Source organism: Mugil cephalus, chromosome 9, assembly GCF_022458985.1.
Source record: "Mugil cephalus isolate CIBA_MC_2020 chromosome 9, CIBA_Mcephalus_1.1, whole genome shotgun sequence".
Classification (NCBI taxonomy): Eukaryota; Metazoa; Chordata; class Actinopteri; order Mugiliformes; family Mugilidae; genus Mugil; species Mugil cephalus.
Genome location: NC_061778.1, coordinates 2674043 through 2693233, shown reverse-complemented (window position 1 = coordinate 2693233; position 19191 = coordinate 2674043). Strand labels below are relative to the sequence as shown.

At 46.0% G+C, this 19191-nt stretch overlaps 1 protein-coding gene across 4 annotated transcripts in view; it reads left to right on the top strand.

The window, feature by feature from the left end:
* The window catches only part of actn4 (actinin, alpha 4), a 52138-nt gene that overhangs the window by 17463 nt on the left and 15484 nt on the right, over window positions 1–19191 (top strand). For all 4 annotated transcript variants that reach the window (XM_047594116.1, XM_047594115.1, XM_047594114.1 and 1 more), the window contains exons 2-4: window positions 13157–13271; window positions 14064–14183; window positions 17907–17993. In XM_047594116.1, coding sequence (XP_047450072.1) covers window positions 13157–13271; window positions 14064–14183; window positions 17907–17993 — 322 coding nt within the window. The remainder of the gene's footprint in view (window positions 1–13156; window positions 13272–14063; window positions 14184–17906; window positions 17994–19191) is intronic.

Genomic DNA, 19191 nt, shown 5'->3' with positions numbered 1-19191 from the left:
TCCATTGTGTGGGGTTGTATGCTAGTTTCCAGGTGTTCTCCCCGACCCCCGGGTTAGTCCCCCGGCCTTAGTCCGGCTCTGACCAGGCGTCTGAATGGGACCCTTATCTGGGTCATAAATAAAGGTCGGGATAAGAAGCAGATCTTTGTGTGTGTGTTAGATGTGTTGAAAGGTGTCACATTTAGAAACAGTTCCACCATCGTGGAATGTCCCCGCGTGGTTCAGTGGAAGCTGTCGTACCTGTGTGAGAGTGTGTGACCTTAAATGGAGCGTGGCAGAGGCTGGTTGTGAAATGACGTGTGGTTGAGTCACCGGGAGGCAGAAAGTGGGCGTCCCCTGATTGTAAACGGTGTCAATCATTGCAATACCTGGCCTTGTTGCCACACGGTTACCCCGGCAACTGTCCCGGTTACCTCCTCAAAACACGGTTACCCGGACGACCGTCCCGGTTATCTCCTCCGCCACGCGGTTACCCCGGCAACTGTCCCCTCCTCAAAACACGGTTACCCTGACGACTGTCCCGGTTACCTCCACCACCGTTACCCCGACGACTGTCCCGGTTGCCTCCTCAAAACACGGTTACCGTGACGATGAGGTGCAGGTTCCAGAGGAGGATGAGTTTTCATAGCGGTTTCTATGCAGTGTATTTGGCATGTTTAGTCCTTGTGATGTGGTTGTGTTTTGATCTTTTTCATTTTGCTCCGTCTGAACCAGGACGTTACCAAGACGCTGCTTTTTTTTATTTCTTTCTTTTTTTTTTTTTTTTTGAGGGATTTAAAAAATGATCCCACCAGCTTTAGGAGGAGTCTGTTCGCCTCAGGATAAGGAGCCTATGATTCACCGGTTTTAGCTTTAATGTCTTTGTTCCACAAGTTTATTTTATGGGCGGCGTGAGTACACCGATCAGCCACAACATTAAAACCACTGACAGGGCGAGTAAATATCATTTAAATCATCTTTTGACAGTTCAGTGTTTTGCTGGGAAACTTCTGGACCTGGCGTTCGTTCATGTGGATGTTACTTGGTAACGTACCTCCCACCTAGACCAAACCAGGCGCCCCCACCCCACCCTACCTCACCCCACCCCACAGCAGTGACACTCCCTGATGGCAGCTATCCCACTCCCAACAACAATGTTTTGGAGGCACAAGGGAGATCTGCACAGTATAAGGTCATAATGTTGTGGCTGATCTGTGTTTTCTGTTGAGCTTCTGTCTGAGGGAAACCTGCATGTGTGAGATTCACCTTTCACCTCCAGTTCCTTCCTCCCTCGCTGACCTCACTCTTTCTGTGACTCATCACGGCTCGGTGGCCCGTTACAAACTTCCTGCTCAGTTTTTTCCTTCTTGGCTTGGCCGTCGTCTCCATGTGTCGCTGGACACGCGGCTGTAAATCTCCACGCAGCCAGATTTCTGAGCGGCGTTCGGCTCTCGCTCAGAGGTTAATGTTTAACATCTGAGCGGGAGTCGGTTCTTGGTTGGATTCATCCGCCGCATTCCTGGAGAATTAACGTGGACATCCTCCGCCCCCGCCGCTTCCTGTGCTGCGCCTCTAAAGACAGGAAGTGGATTAGCTGGCTGCCGATTGGCCGAGGAAGAGAAAAGAAGTGATGGCGTGATACGAGGGAAACAGACACGATCTGAAATTCCAAGTAGTTTTCTGATGGCTCTTCTCCTTTCGGCTGATCTTATCCTCCGTCCTTAAACTCTGACTCATGATGAGCGTTTCATCACACGCCGTTCAGGAGATAAATTAAAGCCGTTAGATGACTCGATCTAAACACACGGCGCTGAGTGATGGTGCAGATGAGGACCAGGCTGTGGATGTGACGTTGTGACATCGTTTCGTTTCGGATCTCGCCAGCTCTCTGCCTCCCCGAGTTGTTTATGTGATCTTGAAGAGGCCTCTTTAACGTCTCTCACTCGAGTGTCTGAGGGATTCTGTTGCCAAACAGCTTCTTCACATACTTGCACAACCGAGATGTCGTGAGGAAAGAATTGTTTTCCTGCTCCGAGGTCGATTTATTACGTTTGTGCTCTCTGGCTGATGATTTGAGCAAAGCCGAGAGACGAACCAGACGTAGGTGAGAGGAGGAGAGAGTGAAGATGTAGTAGAAAGGGAGTTGGAGGGAGGTAGAACATAGCTGGCATTCCTGACATCCCTGTCGTGTTCAGCGTGGTTGACGCTCTTTCGTCGTCAGGCTCTGCTCCTCTTCGCTCTTCGGTGGCGTGAATAAAGCAGACTGGAAACAGAGACGGTTGTGGTTTGTTTTGCCGACTGAAGTGGGCGGAGTCTTCCACATTAGACGGTTGCAACATTCTTGGATTTGATGCCGAGCGTCGGATAAATCATCCAGATCGGGGAAAAATCAGCGCAGCGTAAATCTGTCCTCGCGGGTTTAGTCCGTTTAGTTTTCAGTCGGTGTCGTCTCTCGTTGCATCTTCTCAGTCTCAGCCATCAACAAGACGCTGAAACCAGCGGCACAAACAGAACAGGATTCTCTGCTTCGTTTCATTTATTCATTTATTCTCTCTGTGCATATTTGACCTCAGTCCATTTAGTACCAGTTAGTTTCCTCTAAGCGTCTGTGCTACAACCCATTATCGTACAGATCCAAACTAAGTCCTAAACGATTGAACGAATGTGCAGCATAATTCAAAAACTAACTAACTCACTAACTAAATAAATCTTAAGGTGTGACCAGGGTGTGATCTCCCAATGTTTGATCAAGTGGTTGCAGTTCCAGTTTTAATCTGGCTGTAATGTTCTCAACTATAGAAGCAATACAGCTCATTAAAATCAAATACCTTAAATCCCAAAGAAATGTGTCCATTGTCCGGATCAGGAACTAATTCAAAATAAGTTTAACTTCCCTTTCTCATAGTTCACAACTTTAGGGCAAAATATGAGTTTCCTACAGTCAAACCCAGACGTGTTATATTATATTATATGTTATGTTATGTTATGAGTTCAGTCTGAACTTTATGAAGGTGGTCATAATGTTATGCCTGATCGGTGTGCACTGCTCTGACCTGGTCGAAGCCTTAAATGATCTTTCAGGTGGATTTATGACTTTGTCCACCAGCTGGGTTTGAAGTTTAATTTGCTCTGACTTGAGCTCAGCGTTAAGTGGAGACCAGACGTCAGAGTCTCTGAAATAGTTTAACTCCTCAAATTGAATAAAAGGACAGAACTATGCGTCTGAATGAGCGGTGACTCCTCTGAGCGGGGCCCTGTCAGGACGTCCTCCACATTAACCTGCTCTTAAACCTCTGTGGGTTTTTACTCCGATGACCTTTTTGAGGAGGAGCTCCAGTGTTCACACATACTTCAGAGGATTAACATTTCTCAGCTTTGATTTCTGCTCCGAGTGAAGCACGTGTGGTGGATTAAAACCATTAGAAGAACACACAGATCATTAGAAAAACACAAAAAACCCTTAAAGAACCTCTAAAGGACGAGACTGGGGGATAAAAGATGAAGCTTTGAGGGAGTCTGGGAGCTTCTGACGTGGAGAAATGTCCCGGGCAGAGACGTGAAATGTGAAAGCAGTGGATTAAGAAATGGACGTGGGGCTTTTGTGGTGGACAGTGTCAACATTGAGTTACGCAATTCTGGACTGTGTGATTGGGAGTGGAGCAACGTGCCCCCGGTCGCCAGCAGCTTTTATTGGCACACAGCGTGACGGCGTGGCCTCATACACATGTGGCAAGAGGCCGTTAGAAAGACTCCGCTTTACCCTGCGTACGTACAAGTGTTCGATCCATCGGTTCACCTAAAAACTACGAAGGAATTATTTCTTATTCCTTCAACGTGTCGAGGCTGATGCATCTAAACCTACCCCACCTCATCTATTTCTGTCCTCACTGACGTCCCGGAGCTGAATAATGAGCGTCCCACTCTTTTGTAAGAGGACCTTGTGGGTCCCAAAATAAACCGAAGGCTCTCCATCAGCAGCGCTGCAACCCGACCCCAGCCTGGACTCCTCCGGCAACAAAGACAGGAAGAGACATAAATAAATGAACAAATAACCACATCACTTGACACTTTAGCCCTTCGCTCCCTTTCTCCTCCCCTCCCTCCCTCCTCCCTTTACTTCCTCTGTCCTCTCCTTTCTCTTCGCATTTTTTAAGTTTCCTCCCCATAAAAAAATGGGCCGCGGGGCAGCTGCTGGGGGACCGTCAGCGGCGGCGGGTACACGGACATCCTCCAAATTAACTCTCACGAGGAAACAGATTCCTCTGGCTGAAATAATAAGGAGGAGGAGGAGGAGGAGGACGAGTTTTGGGACGGATCAGGGTGATGGTCGGTTGAAAACGAGGCTCAGTGGACAGAGAGGGAGGGAAAGTGACTCTGTATTATTGACAGGCGGCGCTAAAGCTAATGTTTGTAAAAACGTCTCTTTTAGTTTGTTCTTGACGTCTCGGCTGGAGGGACGGGTCAAATCATTAAGGTTTTATCTGATACCGGGACTTTTGGAACGGTGCTAGTGCTTAAAGGATCAAAACATACGAACATACATCACAAAAACTGCCTTTTTTATTGTTTTTAAGGCATTTTGTGACATGCAAGTTGGACAGAATATCAATTTAAATAATATAAATGCAACTAAGACTAGGAAATAAGTATCATATCATAATTATAGTGTTGCCTCCCTTGTTGCACGTTGCTCATTCTGCATCTTTAGAGGTGAAGTCCAGTCAAACCTTTGGTCTTAGACATGTCGGAGGTTCACTTCCATCCGTGCAGGTGAGAAACTGAATTAAATGCTAATTCTTTCTGGTTGCTACCGTTAGCATCAGTGTCGGGGCTCGACCGTGCAGCAGCATCAGACCTAATTCAGCTTTAGGAAACCTGCATTATTCATTAGATAATATTCTGATAGACGAACCTGGAGCCCGTCGCAGTAAGTGTTCATTAATAAAACAACAGCAGCACAGAGGGGAACTCTGCATCTAAACACTTGACAGATATTTAAAACGGAGCAGGTCGTCTCAGCAGCTCTTTGAATCCTCGGGTTTCAGGTCGATGCACACGCGCCGGGTTGAGTCCGTGTTCCAGATTAAATATTCTCCTGTGGGAGATGCAGAAAAATGCAGGCGTCATGTAAGTCATGTAAGCAGAGGACCAGTCCGCTCTGGTTTCCCAGCATGCTCCCACACAGCCGCTCTTCCTCCTCCTTCTCCTCCTCTTCCTCCTCTCACAGCAGCAGCAGCAGCAGCAGCAGCAGCAGCAGGGTCGCGTGAATCCATCTGAAGTTCCACGAGACACGTTTTATTTATTATCTCCCGCAGCCTTTTATTTAAAGCGTCGTTCACTCTTTCATTTTACGTTCGTACCATCTGTAAACACCACCCTCGTCCTCCTCATCCTCAGCTTTCATCCCACCAAATTGCTTTTCTTTAAACCTCTTATCCCACATTCACCCATCTGTGATGCGTCTATTACCCTCTCCCTGTCCTCACTAACTTGTTGTTCCTTTTGAAATCATATTTTCTGCTCACTCTGAGTCTTTAAATCTCTTTATTTTTTATTTTTATCGGAGTTGACTCTTCTGGGACAAAGTTAAACATAAGACTGGATTTCTTCTTCCTCCTCTTCTTTCCCACATTCGATCACGTTTTCACTCTTTTCTCCTCCTGTAACTCTTTCCCCCCTTCGTCCTCTCCATTTCCTCTCCCCTCCCCTGGTGCCCCCCCCCCCACCCCCCCCCTCCTCCTCCTCCTTAATCCTCCCTTTCCTTTGTTTCTGTTAGCTGCTATATTTACAGCTCCTCCGTGAGTCTGGCTGGACGCCGTCGACGAGCCTTGTTGAAAACAGTCGGCGTGGAGCTGTTGACTCATGTAATGGCATATCTGAGGGGGCATTAGGGGCAGCCAAGAAGTACACGGCAATTACATGTTTGTCTGCTCCCTCTGGGAGGTGTGTGTGCGCGGCGCGCTGAAAGATTCCCGCCACATTACGGCTTTGTTTTACGGGCTACCTGTCAGCACATGAAGCGGGAGGGAGGCTCCCCGCGTCTGTGCACACGTGTTAATGATCACCTGTCCAGACTGGAGGCGATAATGAGACCACAGCAGCGTCTTTCTGCTCCGCTCTCCTCCGCTCATCCCCGTCTTTGTTCCTGATTAGCAGCGGCGCCCTGATCAACGTCTCGGCCGGTGTCTCACTGCAGAACCGCCGCGCTGTTTGGATGTTTCTCAGCGACAAACAGCTGGTTTATCTGGAGGCCGGTTCCTCCTCCTCAGACCCTCACAGTACGGATCGGTAGTGTCCGTTTTGAGGATAAAACTGCACCCGAAAATGTCCCCAATTTTAGCTTTTTATGAATGAAATAAAAAAATGTTGCACACAGACTACAGTTATTACGGTAGCTGGTCGTGCTACATTCTTTTTGTTTTTATCTCTGATAATCTGAATGTCCCTAGACGGCATTAATTCCTCTCTCAACCCGTAGAAAATGTTGTGAACACGTGATTATTATGCATGAAAAGAAAAACCGGCATCATATGGATTTTTTGGTCGTCACATTGCAGCCGTACCTCCCTGGTCCCACCGTGGCCTCTGAGGGACGGTGTCCTGTTCCTAGACCGGTGCAGCAGTGGCCTCGTATCCAGTTACAGCTTCACAGGGAACCAGAGAGCAGAGGAATGTGCAGCCATGTGTCACGTTGTGCGTTTCATTGTGTTTCTAGGTTCGGGTTTGACGTCGGATGAAAACCTGTGTGTGTGTAGATGCGGTTGATGCGACGACTCGGTCGCGTCCTTTTAAACCGTCTGCTCTGTAGCTCTCATGTATCTGGAGTGAGTGAGTGAGTAGTTAGTGTCGCACGCCACAGCCCTTTTTTAATTGGTGCACGTCTAAGAATAGGCGGCCCTGCGTCGAGCCAGGCCAGCTTGGGTTTGGCCCCGGCTCGGTCTGGTGCAGCCGGTCCAGTCTAGTTCCTGCATTGTCAGAGTTCCTTGAGGTTGTACCTCCTGCCAGCAGGTCCACATTTAACTCCTTTAATGTCCTGTTGTGACATTCCCCTGAGTTTAATACCGGCGCTGATATTGTTCTCGTCTAAGGGATGGTTCTGTTTTGGAGTACGAGAGGTTGTGGGACCAAATCCTGGATCCTGGAGACCAGATATACGAGATAAAAATGAAGAGTTTATCCCTGGAAATTAAAGGCCTTTACTAGTTCGAGCTAGATTATAAAAGTATGATGACAAAAGCAAAGAGATAAAACTGGATAAAACTAGTCTCTGATCTCTGATCTAGAATCAGATCTGTCATATAGTGATGAAGGCGTCACTGAGGATCAGATGAGGATCTTTGCAGCAGAACAGACACATTTTCTTCGTGCTGTTCGCTGAATGTTTCTGGTTGAACCTGACGAGGAACGCGAGCCCAAACACGAACCTCCTCCTCTTTTCCTTTTTATTCCTCTCCGTGCACCTTGGGAGCGGATGACGTGGAGCTGGCGTCGTGCAGAGCTCGACGCCAGCTCCGTGTAACCGCACTCTGAGATCATCCGTCCCAGAACGTGATGAACATGGTGTTGGTGTTTTGTGCAGCGTGTTTCAACGCGCCCCTCAAACCCCAGCGCCGCACAGATGTTACCGAACCCCCGCCGCCACCTCCGCTTCCACTCGGAGCGTGTCCCTGCCTGCCTGCCTGGCTGGAAGCCTGTTTGACTTGCTGGCTGCTGCCAGCGCTGATGCAGGGTGTGAGAAGCAACTGACATTTCCAGCGTGTGTGCGTATAGTTTATGTAAGTGCGTATGGGTGGACGGACTTCGGCGGTGAGTGCGGTGTACGCTGAGGACGCATGAATCACGCACATGAAGACCTTTTAATGTAGCGTGTGGCTTCTCAGATGAGTGGAGCCGGAGTGAAACACTGAGCTCATCAGTCAAAACCAGAGAAGAAGACGAAGGGTGTGTGATCCACACCCACAGACTCCTGACGTCCTGTGGAGAATGTGAGGCTGTTGTGCAATAACAGCGTTCAACCTGGTTCATTCTTTCCAATTGTAAAACGACACACCCTCATCTGCACTGTGTGTGTGTGCGTGTCTGTGTGTGTGTGTGTGTGTGCGTGTGTGCACGCACTTCAACGGTATAAATACTATAAAGGTGTGTGTGTGTGCACATGCTTTGAGAAACTGGGCGTGGGCGTAATTGGTGTGAATGTATGCATGAAGCGGGGGGGAAATGAGCTACACAAAGGTGTGTGTGTGTGTGTGTGTGTGCATGTGTAGATAGGTGGTTAGATGTGGATTCTAGTGCACATTCCTGTGCGAGGAGTGGGGTGTGTGTGTGGTGTGTGTGTGGGCAGAGTGCAAAGTGTCGTGATCGATGGCATCATTGTGAATAACGTCATTTTATTTATTTTGTGTGTGTGTGTGTGTATTAAAGCTCAGTTTCATTTCCTCTTTATGCGGCCGTATCGGTCTGAACTTTGACCTTTGAACCCGTAGACGCAGTGGGAGATCAGACATGAAAGACCAGTCGGGGGTCACATTGATAACTCGGATGTATTTGTGTGTGTGTGAGATCAAACAGTCGACCCCAGTAGAGCTCATTAGCAGAACTCTGGTTTCCACACAAAAATGTCCGGGACCGTTTCCAGACGCAGCGACAGTTTCACACAAAATCTGGGGCCGAGAAATTAAAAGAACCAACAGCTGCAGCTCCTTTAGATTCTTAGTGGAGTCGCTTCCTACATATCTGCTAAACCGTATCTGTTTAAATGATGTCACAGCTTAAAGTTCTGCAGAATTGAAGGCGTGGCCGCTTTGAGTGACAGGTGGGTGTCATCACAGGTCGCTATCTGTCGGCTTCAGCTCCACCTCAAAACTTTATTAGTCACGCATGACTCTGGATCTATCCTCCTGGACATGGATCTGCACGGTGCAGCGTGCAACTAACCAAAGTTATCAACTACAACTTCAAGTACTGAGTGAAACTGAGCTTTAGTGGCAGAGTTACAGAGCAAACAACCAGCACACAGATGTATAAATGCTCCTAAAACCAAGCTGCATCACCAGCACTGAGCTTTAAAAACATGTCTATGATGACATCAGAGAGGGCCAGCCCATCTTCAGTCTACACATGATGCATGCTAGATTAATAGATACTGTATAAAAAAGAAAGCTTTGGATGGTTTACAGCCCTGCGCAGAAAGATAACCCGATAAGATAAACCGATGTTGTTACCTTTTTTTTTAAATCGGAGACGAGCTCCTCTAAGTTTGCGTCACTCTCTGACACAGTTCCATCAAAGCCGCAGCTGGAATGTGAAGAAAAACCACAAGATTCTGCAGCAATTTGTCCAAAACTAACAGACGTGTCGGGGATGGAAACACAGAAATGAAACAAAGCTGCCTCATCATGAAGAACCAGCCAGAGATTTAAGCCTTTTAATACTAATTTAATAGATTCTTTCTGGCAAATGTTTGCAAATGTTTTGGATTTTTTTTTTCCTCTATCTTTGCTGCCAGTGTGTAAAATATCCAAAAGCAGCTTTAGAGCAGCGTGATTATATTTAAAGGATAGAGAGCGCTGCGGTAATAACATGTTCTTGTGTTATGTAACAGATAGAGGATAACAACAGCAGCTTCCTGCCTCCAGAGTAAAGCTCTGCAGCTCTGCCTCCAGCTCGTTATCTGCGTCCTGAGCTCTGATCTGTGCTCGACACACGGGCACATTTAACGGCCTTTTAATCCAACTAGATTAGACAATTAAAGCTCTTCTGTCATGAAACCTTAACCACACAACAAACCTGGTTTTCACCGTAAAGCCTGGAGTTAATAGGTGATATGTTAAGTTTATGAGACTTTGACGAGGGGGTCAAAGGTCCGTCCAGATCACGAGCTCATCATCGAGCTGTCGACAGACGCTACCTTTGACTTCCATGACGCTGTAAATAGTTTCATCCTATCGAGGGGCAGTAAATCAGAACTCTTTATTATTTAGTGGTTAACTGAGCGTTTACTGCCGGGTTCTTTATGATTCCCTGAATGGTTTTAATTCTCATGATATATTACGAGAAATATTTCAGTTCTGAAAGCGTTTTGCTCGGTTATGAAAGAGGTTTATGACGACGTGAACTTTCTTGACTCTTTGCGTTTGTGCAGATCTTCTGTGTCGTCATTAGGTTTTAAATCCAAAACGCTCTCAGAGTTCAGTCATGGGTTTGAATCTCGCTGTGCAATCTCACGAGAGGATGCAGAGAATGACGCATCTTTTGAAACTTGATGTGAATTATAGTTTTTTTTTTTAGACTAGCTCTAGTTAACAGAGTAAAAACTGAACCGTCTCTCGCAGGCCTTCATGGATACTCCTTCTCCTGAGTTTAGCCGAGTTTGCCCACTTGACATGTTTTGAGATTTACTGCGCGGTTTTATTGGAGGAGGAAGTGAAGCAGAAAGCTTCCTCTGCCCCAGCGTCCCATGGTTCAGACTGGATGACTGAACCCTGACAGCCAGAGACGTGAAGCGTGTCTCCACTACTTCTAATCTGACTGAACACAATCCACCGGAGCTTTGCTCCCTCAGACCTGATGAAGAGCCTCCGGATGTGTCGTGTTTAACACGTGGACGTGTTCAAACAGAAATGAGCAGAATTGGAGGTGGATTCATTCTGGACTGGTTAAATGACTTTAAGCTACGGCCGGACGTTAGCTACATTAGCTACATTAGCATTGCAGATCCAGGTGCAGTTCAGACGGATGTTTATTGACGAAGTGGGAGGAGTAAACACTCAGTGTGTTGGGAGGATATTTTAGTTTTAACGAGCTTTTGTTCGGCGCTGATCGGCGTGGAGGCCAGGGAGTAGAGCATGGGCGTTCTCGTCACAGCTGATGGTGCAAAAAACAACAAGTTTCCGATAAACTTTTCAGTGTCTTTGCACGAGTTAAACCTGAGCTCAGCTGGTTTAGATTAGCTCTGTGAACAGTAGCATCGTAAACATGAGACCAGTGCAGGTACCAGATCTGCTCAGGTCGAGCGTCTGATGCTTCCAGATGACATCGCGATGTAGAGGACAACGTGTCTTATAATTGGTTGGACAACAGGAAGAAGTGGAAGAGAAGTGTTTGCAGCGTTAGCGGGTGTTGTTGAAGCAGAGCGACTTTTGTTTTGTTCTTTTATTCTTTGGGAAAATCGATTGTGAATCATTGTTTTTTTTGTTTTTTTTTGTGGAACATTATAAATTATAGATTAAAAAAACTTTATGGTGCTTTGTCTTCCAAACATATTATGAAAAATAAATGAAGCTTGTGTTGTTTAACCATGAACCGATCTCACAGTCTGAGCTGAACGTATAGTTGCAGCCACACGTGGATAAACCTCTGGTGCCTGACGTCACATGGAGCCGGTTAAAATCATGCACATGAGGCGTCGCTCTGAACATTACGTTCTCATGAAGACTCTCAGGCTGCAGGTCTCAACCTGTCCGTGTTTGTCTGTGGGAACATGGCCGACTCCGGAGCAGCTGGGTTCCCTCCTCCTCCTCCTCCTGCTCCTCCGTGAACCTTTAGGGTTTCATACAGCCGGCCTGTTCTCCCTCGCTGGGAGCGTCCACGCCGGATGAGTGAAGGGAAAATGAGTGCGTTGTGGGTGTGTGAGTGTTTTCACTCGCGTGTTTTTTTTTTTTTTTTTTACACGGTGAAGTCCAGAGACGTGTCCAGAAGCTGGACCGTGTCCCACACGGAGGACGGGGACGTAAACGAGCTGTCGACGGCTCGTCTCGCGGCTCCGTGTTGGTGACGCGATGAATGCGTCTTCGCTCGGAGCTAAACTGAGCTGGAACTTCCTGTCATTGCAGTGCCACTTCCTGCTGCTTTCTCTCTCCGTGGGGGGAGGTAGAGAGGGGAGGGAGGGGAGGGGAGGCATTGTCTTTCCGCTCTCCTCCCCACCAACTTTGTATGTCTGTTTGTTTATGTGAAACCTCCTCTCCCCCCTCTCCCTCCTCTCCCTCCTTCCTCTCTGTCCGGACAGTCCAGGTCTCTGTAGATATGTAATTGTGTGTTGGGGGAGAGGGGGGTTGGTATCGGCCGGCCTGGGGGGGGGGAGGGAGAGCTGGCCGAGGGGAGAGCACAGGGGGCTGAAGGGTGCTATTATCCACCGGGCTCAATGGACGCTTTGTGCCGGTGACCAGAGTGGGACGGCGGGGGGGAGGCAGGGGGGAGGGAGGGAGGGGCCGGGCAGCGAGCAGCTCCCTGTCATAATGTTTGTGAACTCACAGCGAATGAGACGAGAGAGGATTGAAACGTTACCACCTGAGTGAAAGACTGAGAACGGATCAAATTAAATAAAAAATAAAAACTAAAAGAGACAAGTCGGGTTTAGTTTAGTTTCTGACCTGAGACCTGGTTCTGTCAGAGCCGCCGTCATGATGGTCTCACATTTAAAACTAGAGTCCAGCTGTTCTTAGGAGGAGGAGACAAGACGATAATAAGTCTCGTCTTTACTTGTATTTTATTATTCTTGTCTTTTCGTTTTGTGCACATCTGGAAGGTTTTTAATAACCTGCAGCACCGTCGCACGTTCACATTGTGTACTTATACTTTCATGCAGTGATTTTACGTGTTGTTTTATGACTTTGATGTAAAGCACTTTTAGTTAAACGTCTATAACCAGACATTTATTCATCTTTCACATCATGGACGTTCACTCTAAAAGCTCCAGCTCGTCTTTATACTTTCAGAAACTTAAAACCTGGAGCTTCACACGTTTTCAGATCATTTTCAGCCTCTTCTTCCTTGAAACGATTTTACGTTTCTGACTTCCTGATGAAGATAAGAAAATGCTCCAACTCCTTCATAAAGGATTGTTCCTCATATCTGATCACATTCCTCGTGGATGATGTGCGTCTGCTGTTCAGGTTCTTATATTGGGCGCGGCTGTTTGTTGGCTCCTTTTCATCTTTGAACTTCTAGTTTAAATGATTCGTTCAGATCAATAGTTCTCATTGTGTTCGAGCGTCTGGCTCCTCCCCCTTTTTTCTCCAGCTACTTCCTGTCTTATCAAAGCAGCTCTCTGACCTCCCTTCCCTTCCTGCCCATTGAAATGAACTTTTCTTTCATTCTCAGTTCAAAGTGTTTTGTTTTATCCCTTAAAAGCCGGCGGGACATTTTCTCACCGTGTTTCCTGTTTGTGTTTGTGCTGCAGACGTTCACGGCGTGGTGTAACTCCCACCTGAGGAAGGCCGGCACGCAGATCGAGAACATCGAGGAGGACTTCAGGGATGGACTCAAACTCATGCTGCTGCTGGAGGTCATCTCAGGTAAATACCGAGTGATAACTAAGATGTATGTCACATTGTCGTGGTATATTACGGTATTTTTTTTTCATGCATAATCACTTGTTTACAACAATTTCTACTGAGAGAGAGGAATTAATGCAGTAGATTGACTAAGGCTGGACTATTTTACTGTGATAATGAGTAAATATTGTAGAATAATCCCACACTAGTAGGAAAACAGGTTTGCACTAGCTGCTGACGTGGAAATCTGGATAAAAAAAAGATTTAAAAAAAAGAATTAAATGTCATCAAACAGGGAAAATTATCATTATATGTTTAATTTATTTTGACGTATTTATAGCAGCACGACCAGCTACCGTAATAACTGTAGTCTGCGCGCAACACTTTTTTTTATTCTTATAAGAAAACGCCGGTAAATTAAAAATGAATCGGGTGTTCTGTATGAACAGCCCTGTGATAACCGTTTCCAAGCAGCGGTCGACTGATTCAGAGGAAAAGTATTTTCACATGTCGAAGATGCACGACATCCCTGTCCTCTGCAGGGTGTAGACTCTCAGTTTCCAACCTCAGTATTGATCACAGGCGTCTAATCGGGCTTTAATTGCAGCCTGCAGCTCTGACTCCGAGGACAGTAACGACACTAGACATGACACGCGGCTTCGTTTTTCATTTTTCTCTCCGGTTCTCGTGAGCTTTAACCTCCCCTGACTTGCCGTTGTGCTGAGCCGGTGGAAACACGCTCGGCTCCCGTCACCGCAGGAACCCGCTCACTCACTTTGTGTTTGCTCTTTTTGTGTGTGTTTCCGTCCTCAGGCGAACGGTTACCCAAGCCCGAGAGAGGCAAGATGAGGGTCCACAAGATCAACAACGTGAACAAAGCCCTGGACTTCATCGCCAGCAAGGGAGTCAAACTGGTGTCTATCGGAGCGGAGGGTGAGCGCAACACTCACGCACCACACGGCTCCCGACACAAGCGTCTGATGAGGGTGGAGTTAAAAGGAGTAGAACGAGGTCCAGGACCTCAGCGGGAACCACGAGCTCACTCATCATCTTCTCAACTTTTCACCCCTGAGTCGGAGAGAGAACTCTGGCGTAGACCGTCGTCTTGGTGGCGAGTGGAAATCCACACAAAACCAAACAGGGCGGGGCCTAAAAACAAATAAAAAAAAAAAGAAAGCTCTGATGTTATCTGATAAAATCCCTCTTTTAAATATAAGGCCCTTCCTCCTTCCTTCATCTCGCTGCGGTTTCCCGTCGCTAACGGATTAATCCACATGTGAGGGAGATGCAGAACACGACGGGAGCAAAGATCAGGCCTTAACGCTGGAGTCTGGCAGCACTTTGGGTTTAAACAGAAGTGAAGACACAGAGCAGGATAAATATGAGGAGGTCAAATCATGTGGAAATACCACAAATCTCCAACTCCTCAGAAAAATAGTTTAGAAGCAGATTTTTTTTAAAATAAACTGAGCCGAGCCAAGTTCTAGTTCAGAGTGATTCCTGTTCTAGTTTCTATTAGAAAGTCTCATCAGTCACATCAGTTAACCTCCTGAGACCTGAGCTTTAGTTTCTCTGTATTTGGGATTAGCAGGCATGAAGTTTGGTCGGTCTGTTAGTTGGACGGAGCTTTTATTTGTCCGTCCTTCACTCTGCTGTTAGTTAAACACACACACGCTGAGTTCGAACGCTCTGCGACAAATGTAGAACTGGAGTGTGATAAAATGATAGATTCTCACCTTTCGTATCATCTCACCAACACAAAAACATCAGAAAGAAAGAAAAATGAACAGATAATCACAAAAAAAAGACGACGCTGCAATCAGTCCATCTAACGTGGACATGGATCAAATACGGGATTAAAATAATCACAATAACATCCAAAGACGAATATAGTTTTAACAGTTATTGTCTGTTTTTTAATTCAGAGACAGAAGTATTTGATTTTACAAACAACTTTGTTTTCTAACCCTTATAATTTTAATCGTCTTACTCTGGGTCAGAACATTTCCTGACTGCAGCAGGAAAGTTGATTGTTTTTGTCTTTAGTTTGGTTATGAGGTCCCACGTCTCCACACATTAAGTCCTGGCAGAATAAGTGAACAGTGAAGTATATGAGAAGACTTTTTCATTTAAAAGATCTTTGGTTTTATACGAAGTCTTTGTGCTGAGACGTTTAATCCTGAGAGTCTGTGCACAGACTAAATGTTGTGTTACATTGTACCAGAGTTGTTTAGACAAGTAAAGAGCAGTTAGACGGCTCTGTCCCTGCTGCTGATGGAGGACGGAGGACAGTGTGTGTGTGTGTGTGTGTGCCTGTGTGTGTCTGTGTGTGTGTGTGTGTGTGTGCCAACTGGAGGACAGTGACCTTTCTCCTACTCTGTCAGGACGGCCGTGACATTCCTGCAGCATGACGCCGCTCATACTGCTGACCGCTCGACACAAAATATGGCCGCCATGCGCGCACGCACACACGCACACGCACGCACACACACGCACGCACACACACGCACGCACGCACACACACTGTGGCTCTTTCTGCGGCCCACTGAAGGTCAGCGACTGGAAACTGACAGAAAGAAAAATGTCATATGGAGGAAGAAGTGACGAGTTCTGTACGATGTGTAGGATCTGTAGGATGTAGGAGTTCAGTCTGAGACCTTCTGCTACGGGTCAAAGGTTAAAGAAAGGAGTCCAGAGTAGAAGTTACACTAAAGTGTAGATGAAAAGCTTTAAACACGGACTGAACCACGACCGAGTCTCTGGACTTTAACCCCGTGGAGTTCACACGTTAAACCAGACAAACACGGTCACTGTGACCAGTCCTAAGGTTAGAATAGATTTTGAGTTATATATCGATTCCAGGATTTTTGTTTTAACTTCAGTTGTTTATTTGGCAAAAAATCTGTGTATCAAAGAAACACATCTTCTGTTTTGTTCAGAGACAAGAACTTTTAGCCCACTAACAGATTTTTTTGTTCTTACTACACAAAGATTTTACTGAATATAAGAATATTTTTGCGTCTTTCGTGCGTTGCAATAAACAAAAGGATAGAAATACTGCAGTGTTCTAAAACCTTTGAGCGGAAATGTATAATCATCATTATCAACATGTGCTCCACTGAAACAAAAAGCTCAAATCTGATGATGCAGGAAGTGAGACAGGAAGTAGGGAGGAGACTCTCAGCTCTAGAAAACTGGCGTTGCTTTATTTCTGTGACTTTATTCCAGAGGGTTTATTTGTTCTGCTTTAATGTTCTTCTTTCTATCAGCTGCCCAGGTTCAGTATTCATCAGTCACTCGTCGTCCTTTCACCCCTCACTGGAACAGATCAGTGACATGATGCTCATCAGACCACTGCTTTATTATTTAGTTTTATTTAGGAAGAGAAAGTTTCAGATTAAACAGAGAGAGACACTGAAAGTATGAAAGGACTGATGAGTAGTTTCAGAACGTGTTTGAGTGGAATGTGAGCTACATGCTACATGCTACATGCTACCTGCTCGCTGACATTGCATCACGCATGACTTCCTGCCCGTTGTCTAGTGTGTGTGTGTGTGTGTGTGTGTGTGTGTGTGTGTTTGTTAACCCGCCAAATATCCTCGTAGGTCGCAGGTATGTGACACCTCTCAGGTTTCAGTGCAGGAGGCTGTGAATATTCAGCTCTAATGAACTCGTTCTTGTCGTTGGATGAGAACCTACAAACGTGCACAGGATAGAAACCAATAACAGCCTGACAGTATAAAAGCATAGAATATAAAAAGCTACATATAAAATAACTGAGTCTAGGCTCTAATGGAAACATCTGTACGGAGATGATTGGTTTTCTAATGATTAGAGACGAGTCTATTGTGAGTGACGGAGGCTGAGCAGCTGTTGGACCTTTAGTGACGCTGTGTGTGGGTGTGTTGGCTTTATTACATGAAGCAGCAGATGTGATGAGATTGTAGAAGCAGCAGGGATTCATTCCCCTGGAAGGAATAGTAAGAAGCGGAGGTGGAGCCAAACCTCAGTACGGTTTTCAGACATAAATGACCTGTTTTTTTTTTATTTTGAACAATAGTTTTCAGATTATTTACATGTGAGAACAAGACAAACATCCAAACTGCATCACTAGTTTGGTCAGATAGATTTATTTTTTTTACTTTAACTGGGTTGTGGAGGCAGCGAATAACTTTAGTGAGGATTATTCTGTTACGTTCCATTAGCGCTGAGACGTCTGCAGTCAGGTTCCCTCATGTTAGCATCCGTCTGTTAGCGCGCTAATTCAGACTATTGTCTATCGGTAACGGTAAATGGTTTTGCTTTTGTGTAGAGCTTTTCTACCTATTGATTCTCTGAGCTCTGTACAGTCACAAACACATCAACCCATTCACTCACACAAGCTCACACACCAGCGACACACAATGGGAGCAACTGTCAACCTCAGTCAGCCCCCATTGTCTCCTGAATTTAATGCAAAGCACCAGCCAATACTGCAGAAACATCCGTCATTATTAGAGTGGATAATTAAAGAATACTTATTTGTGCTCATGCATATCGTAAACTAGAAGTGTAACTAAAAGAAAAATGGATGTTTACACCTATTTTGAGTGTATGCTTTGCACAGTACGAAGAAGATTTTACTAAAAGGACTGTTTTTATGTGTGTTTCCTGCAGAAATCGTGGATGGAAACGCCAAGATGACCCTGGGAATGATCTGGACCATCATCCTCCGCTTCGCCATCCAGGACATCTCTGTAGAAGGTGTGACTCCTCCCTTTAGTTTAGTTTGAAGGACAGTGGATGTGTCGCTCATAGAGCTGAGAGAGCAAGAACAAAGTTTGTTCTGGTCATTTAAACTTCAAACTCAAGTCCTCAACTCGTAGGCCCCGCCCACTGCAGCATACAACACACACGCTAAGCATTGTGGGAGATAGATGATGATGAGAGGCACTTTTCTTACCCAGTCTGATCTGATCTGATCTCTACCCAGGAGAGATTAACAGTCACACTGTCAATTCGTCCCCAGTTTTTGACCAAGTCCCCGTCTTCACACCTACAATTAACATGCGTCTCCTCACGCGTCCACAGCCACAATCTAAATCGATTGTGGTGCAGTAGAATATTCTAAAAGCTCTTTTCTTTAACAGATCTGTAGAAGCGTGACCGGCCGGTTGTTGACTTGTGGAGATGATCCACATTATGAAACAAGCTGTAAAGTTTTTATAAGCAGATTAAGACACTGACAATAACTGAGTAAAGAACTGAACTCCACGCATCTCCTCCCAACTCCTCCTACATCAACAACTAACCACACACGTTTTTATTTTAATGGTTTAGATGTGTTTGTTGTCTGCATTAAGGAATAATGACTAGAAACAACGGGGGGTCTTTAACATGACCCAGAACTCATTGTGTGTTCACACCATCAAAGGAATGAGGTCAGATGTGTCCAAACGTGGACGAAAACCAGATTAGAACTGTTTGTATCGTCCTGTAATGAAAAACAGTTTATACAGATAGAAACATGAACGTAACGAGGAACCGCGGTGACGTAAAGTAGGATGGAAAAAATAATACGAGTAAAATGAATAACTGTAGAGCGCAGGTGGACGAGGGAGAAGAGTCTCTGGTTTAAATGTCGTTCCTCTGCTCACTTGTCCCACATTTCTAGTAAAATAAATAAATGAGTAAAAGCCTTGAGGACGACGAGCACCTTGAAGGACACGGACTCTGCTTCTGTTTGCTGCCTGGTTTCCTTTAAGATTAATTAGCCGACAAAGACCTGCAGGAGTCTGTTAACAGACACACACACACACATGCACATGAGTCAGATGCATTGTGGGAAGTAGAGTAGAAGTAACGACGCACACACACACACACACACACACACACACACACACACAGTGTAGATCGTGGGGTGAGAGGTGGTGGAGCGGAGCCAGGACGAAGCGGCTCTGAC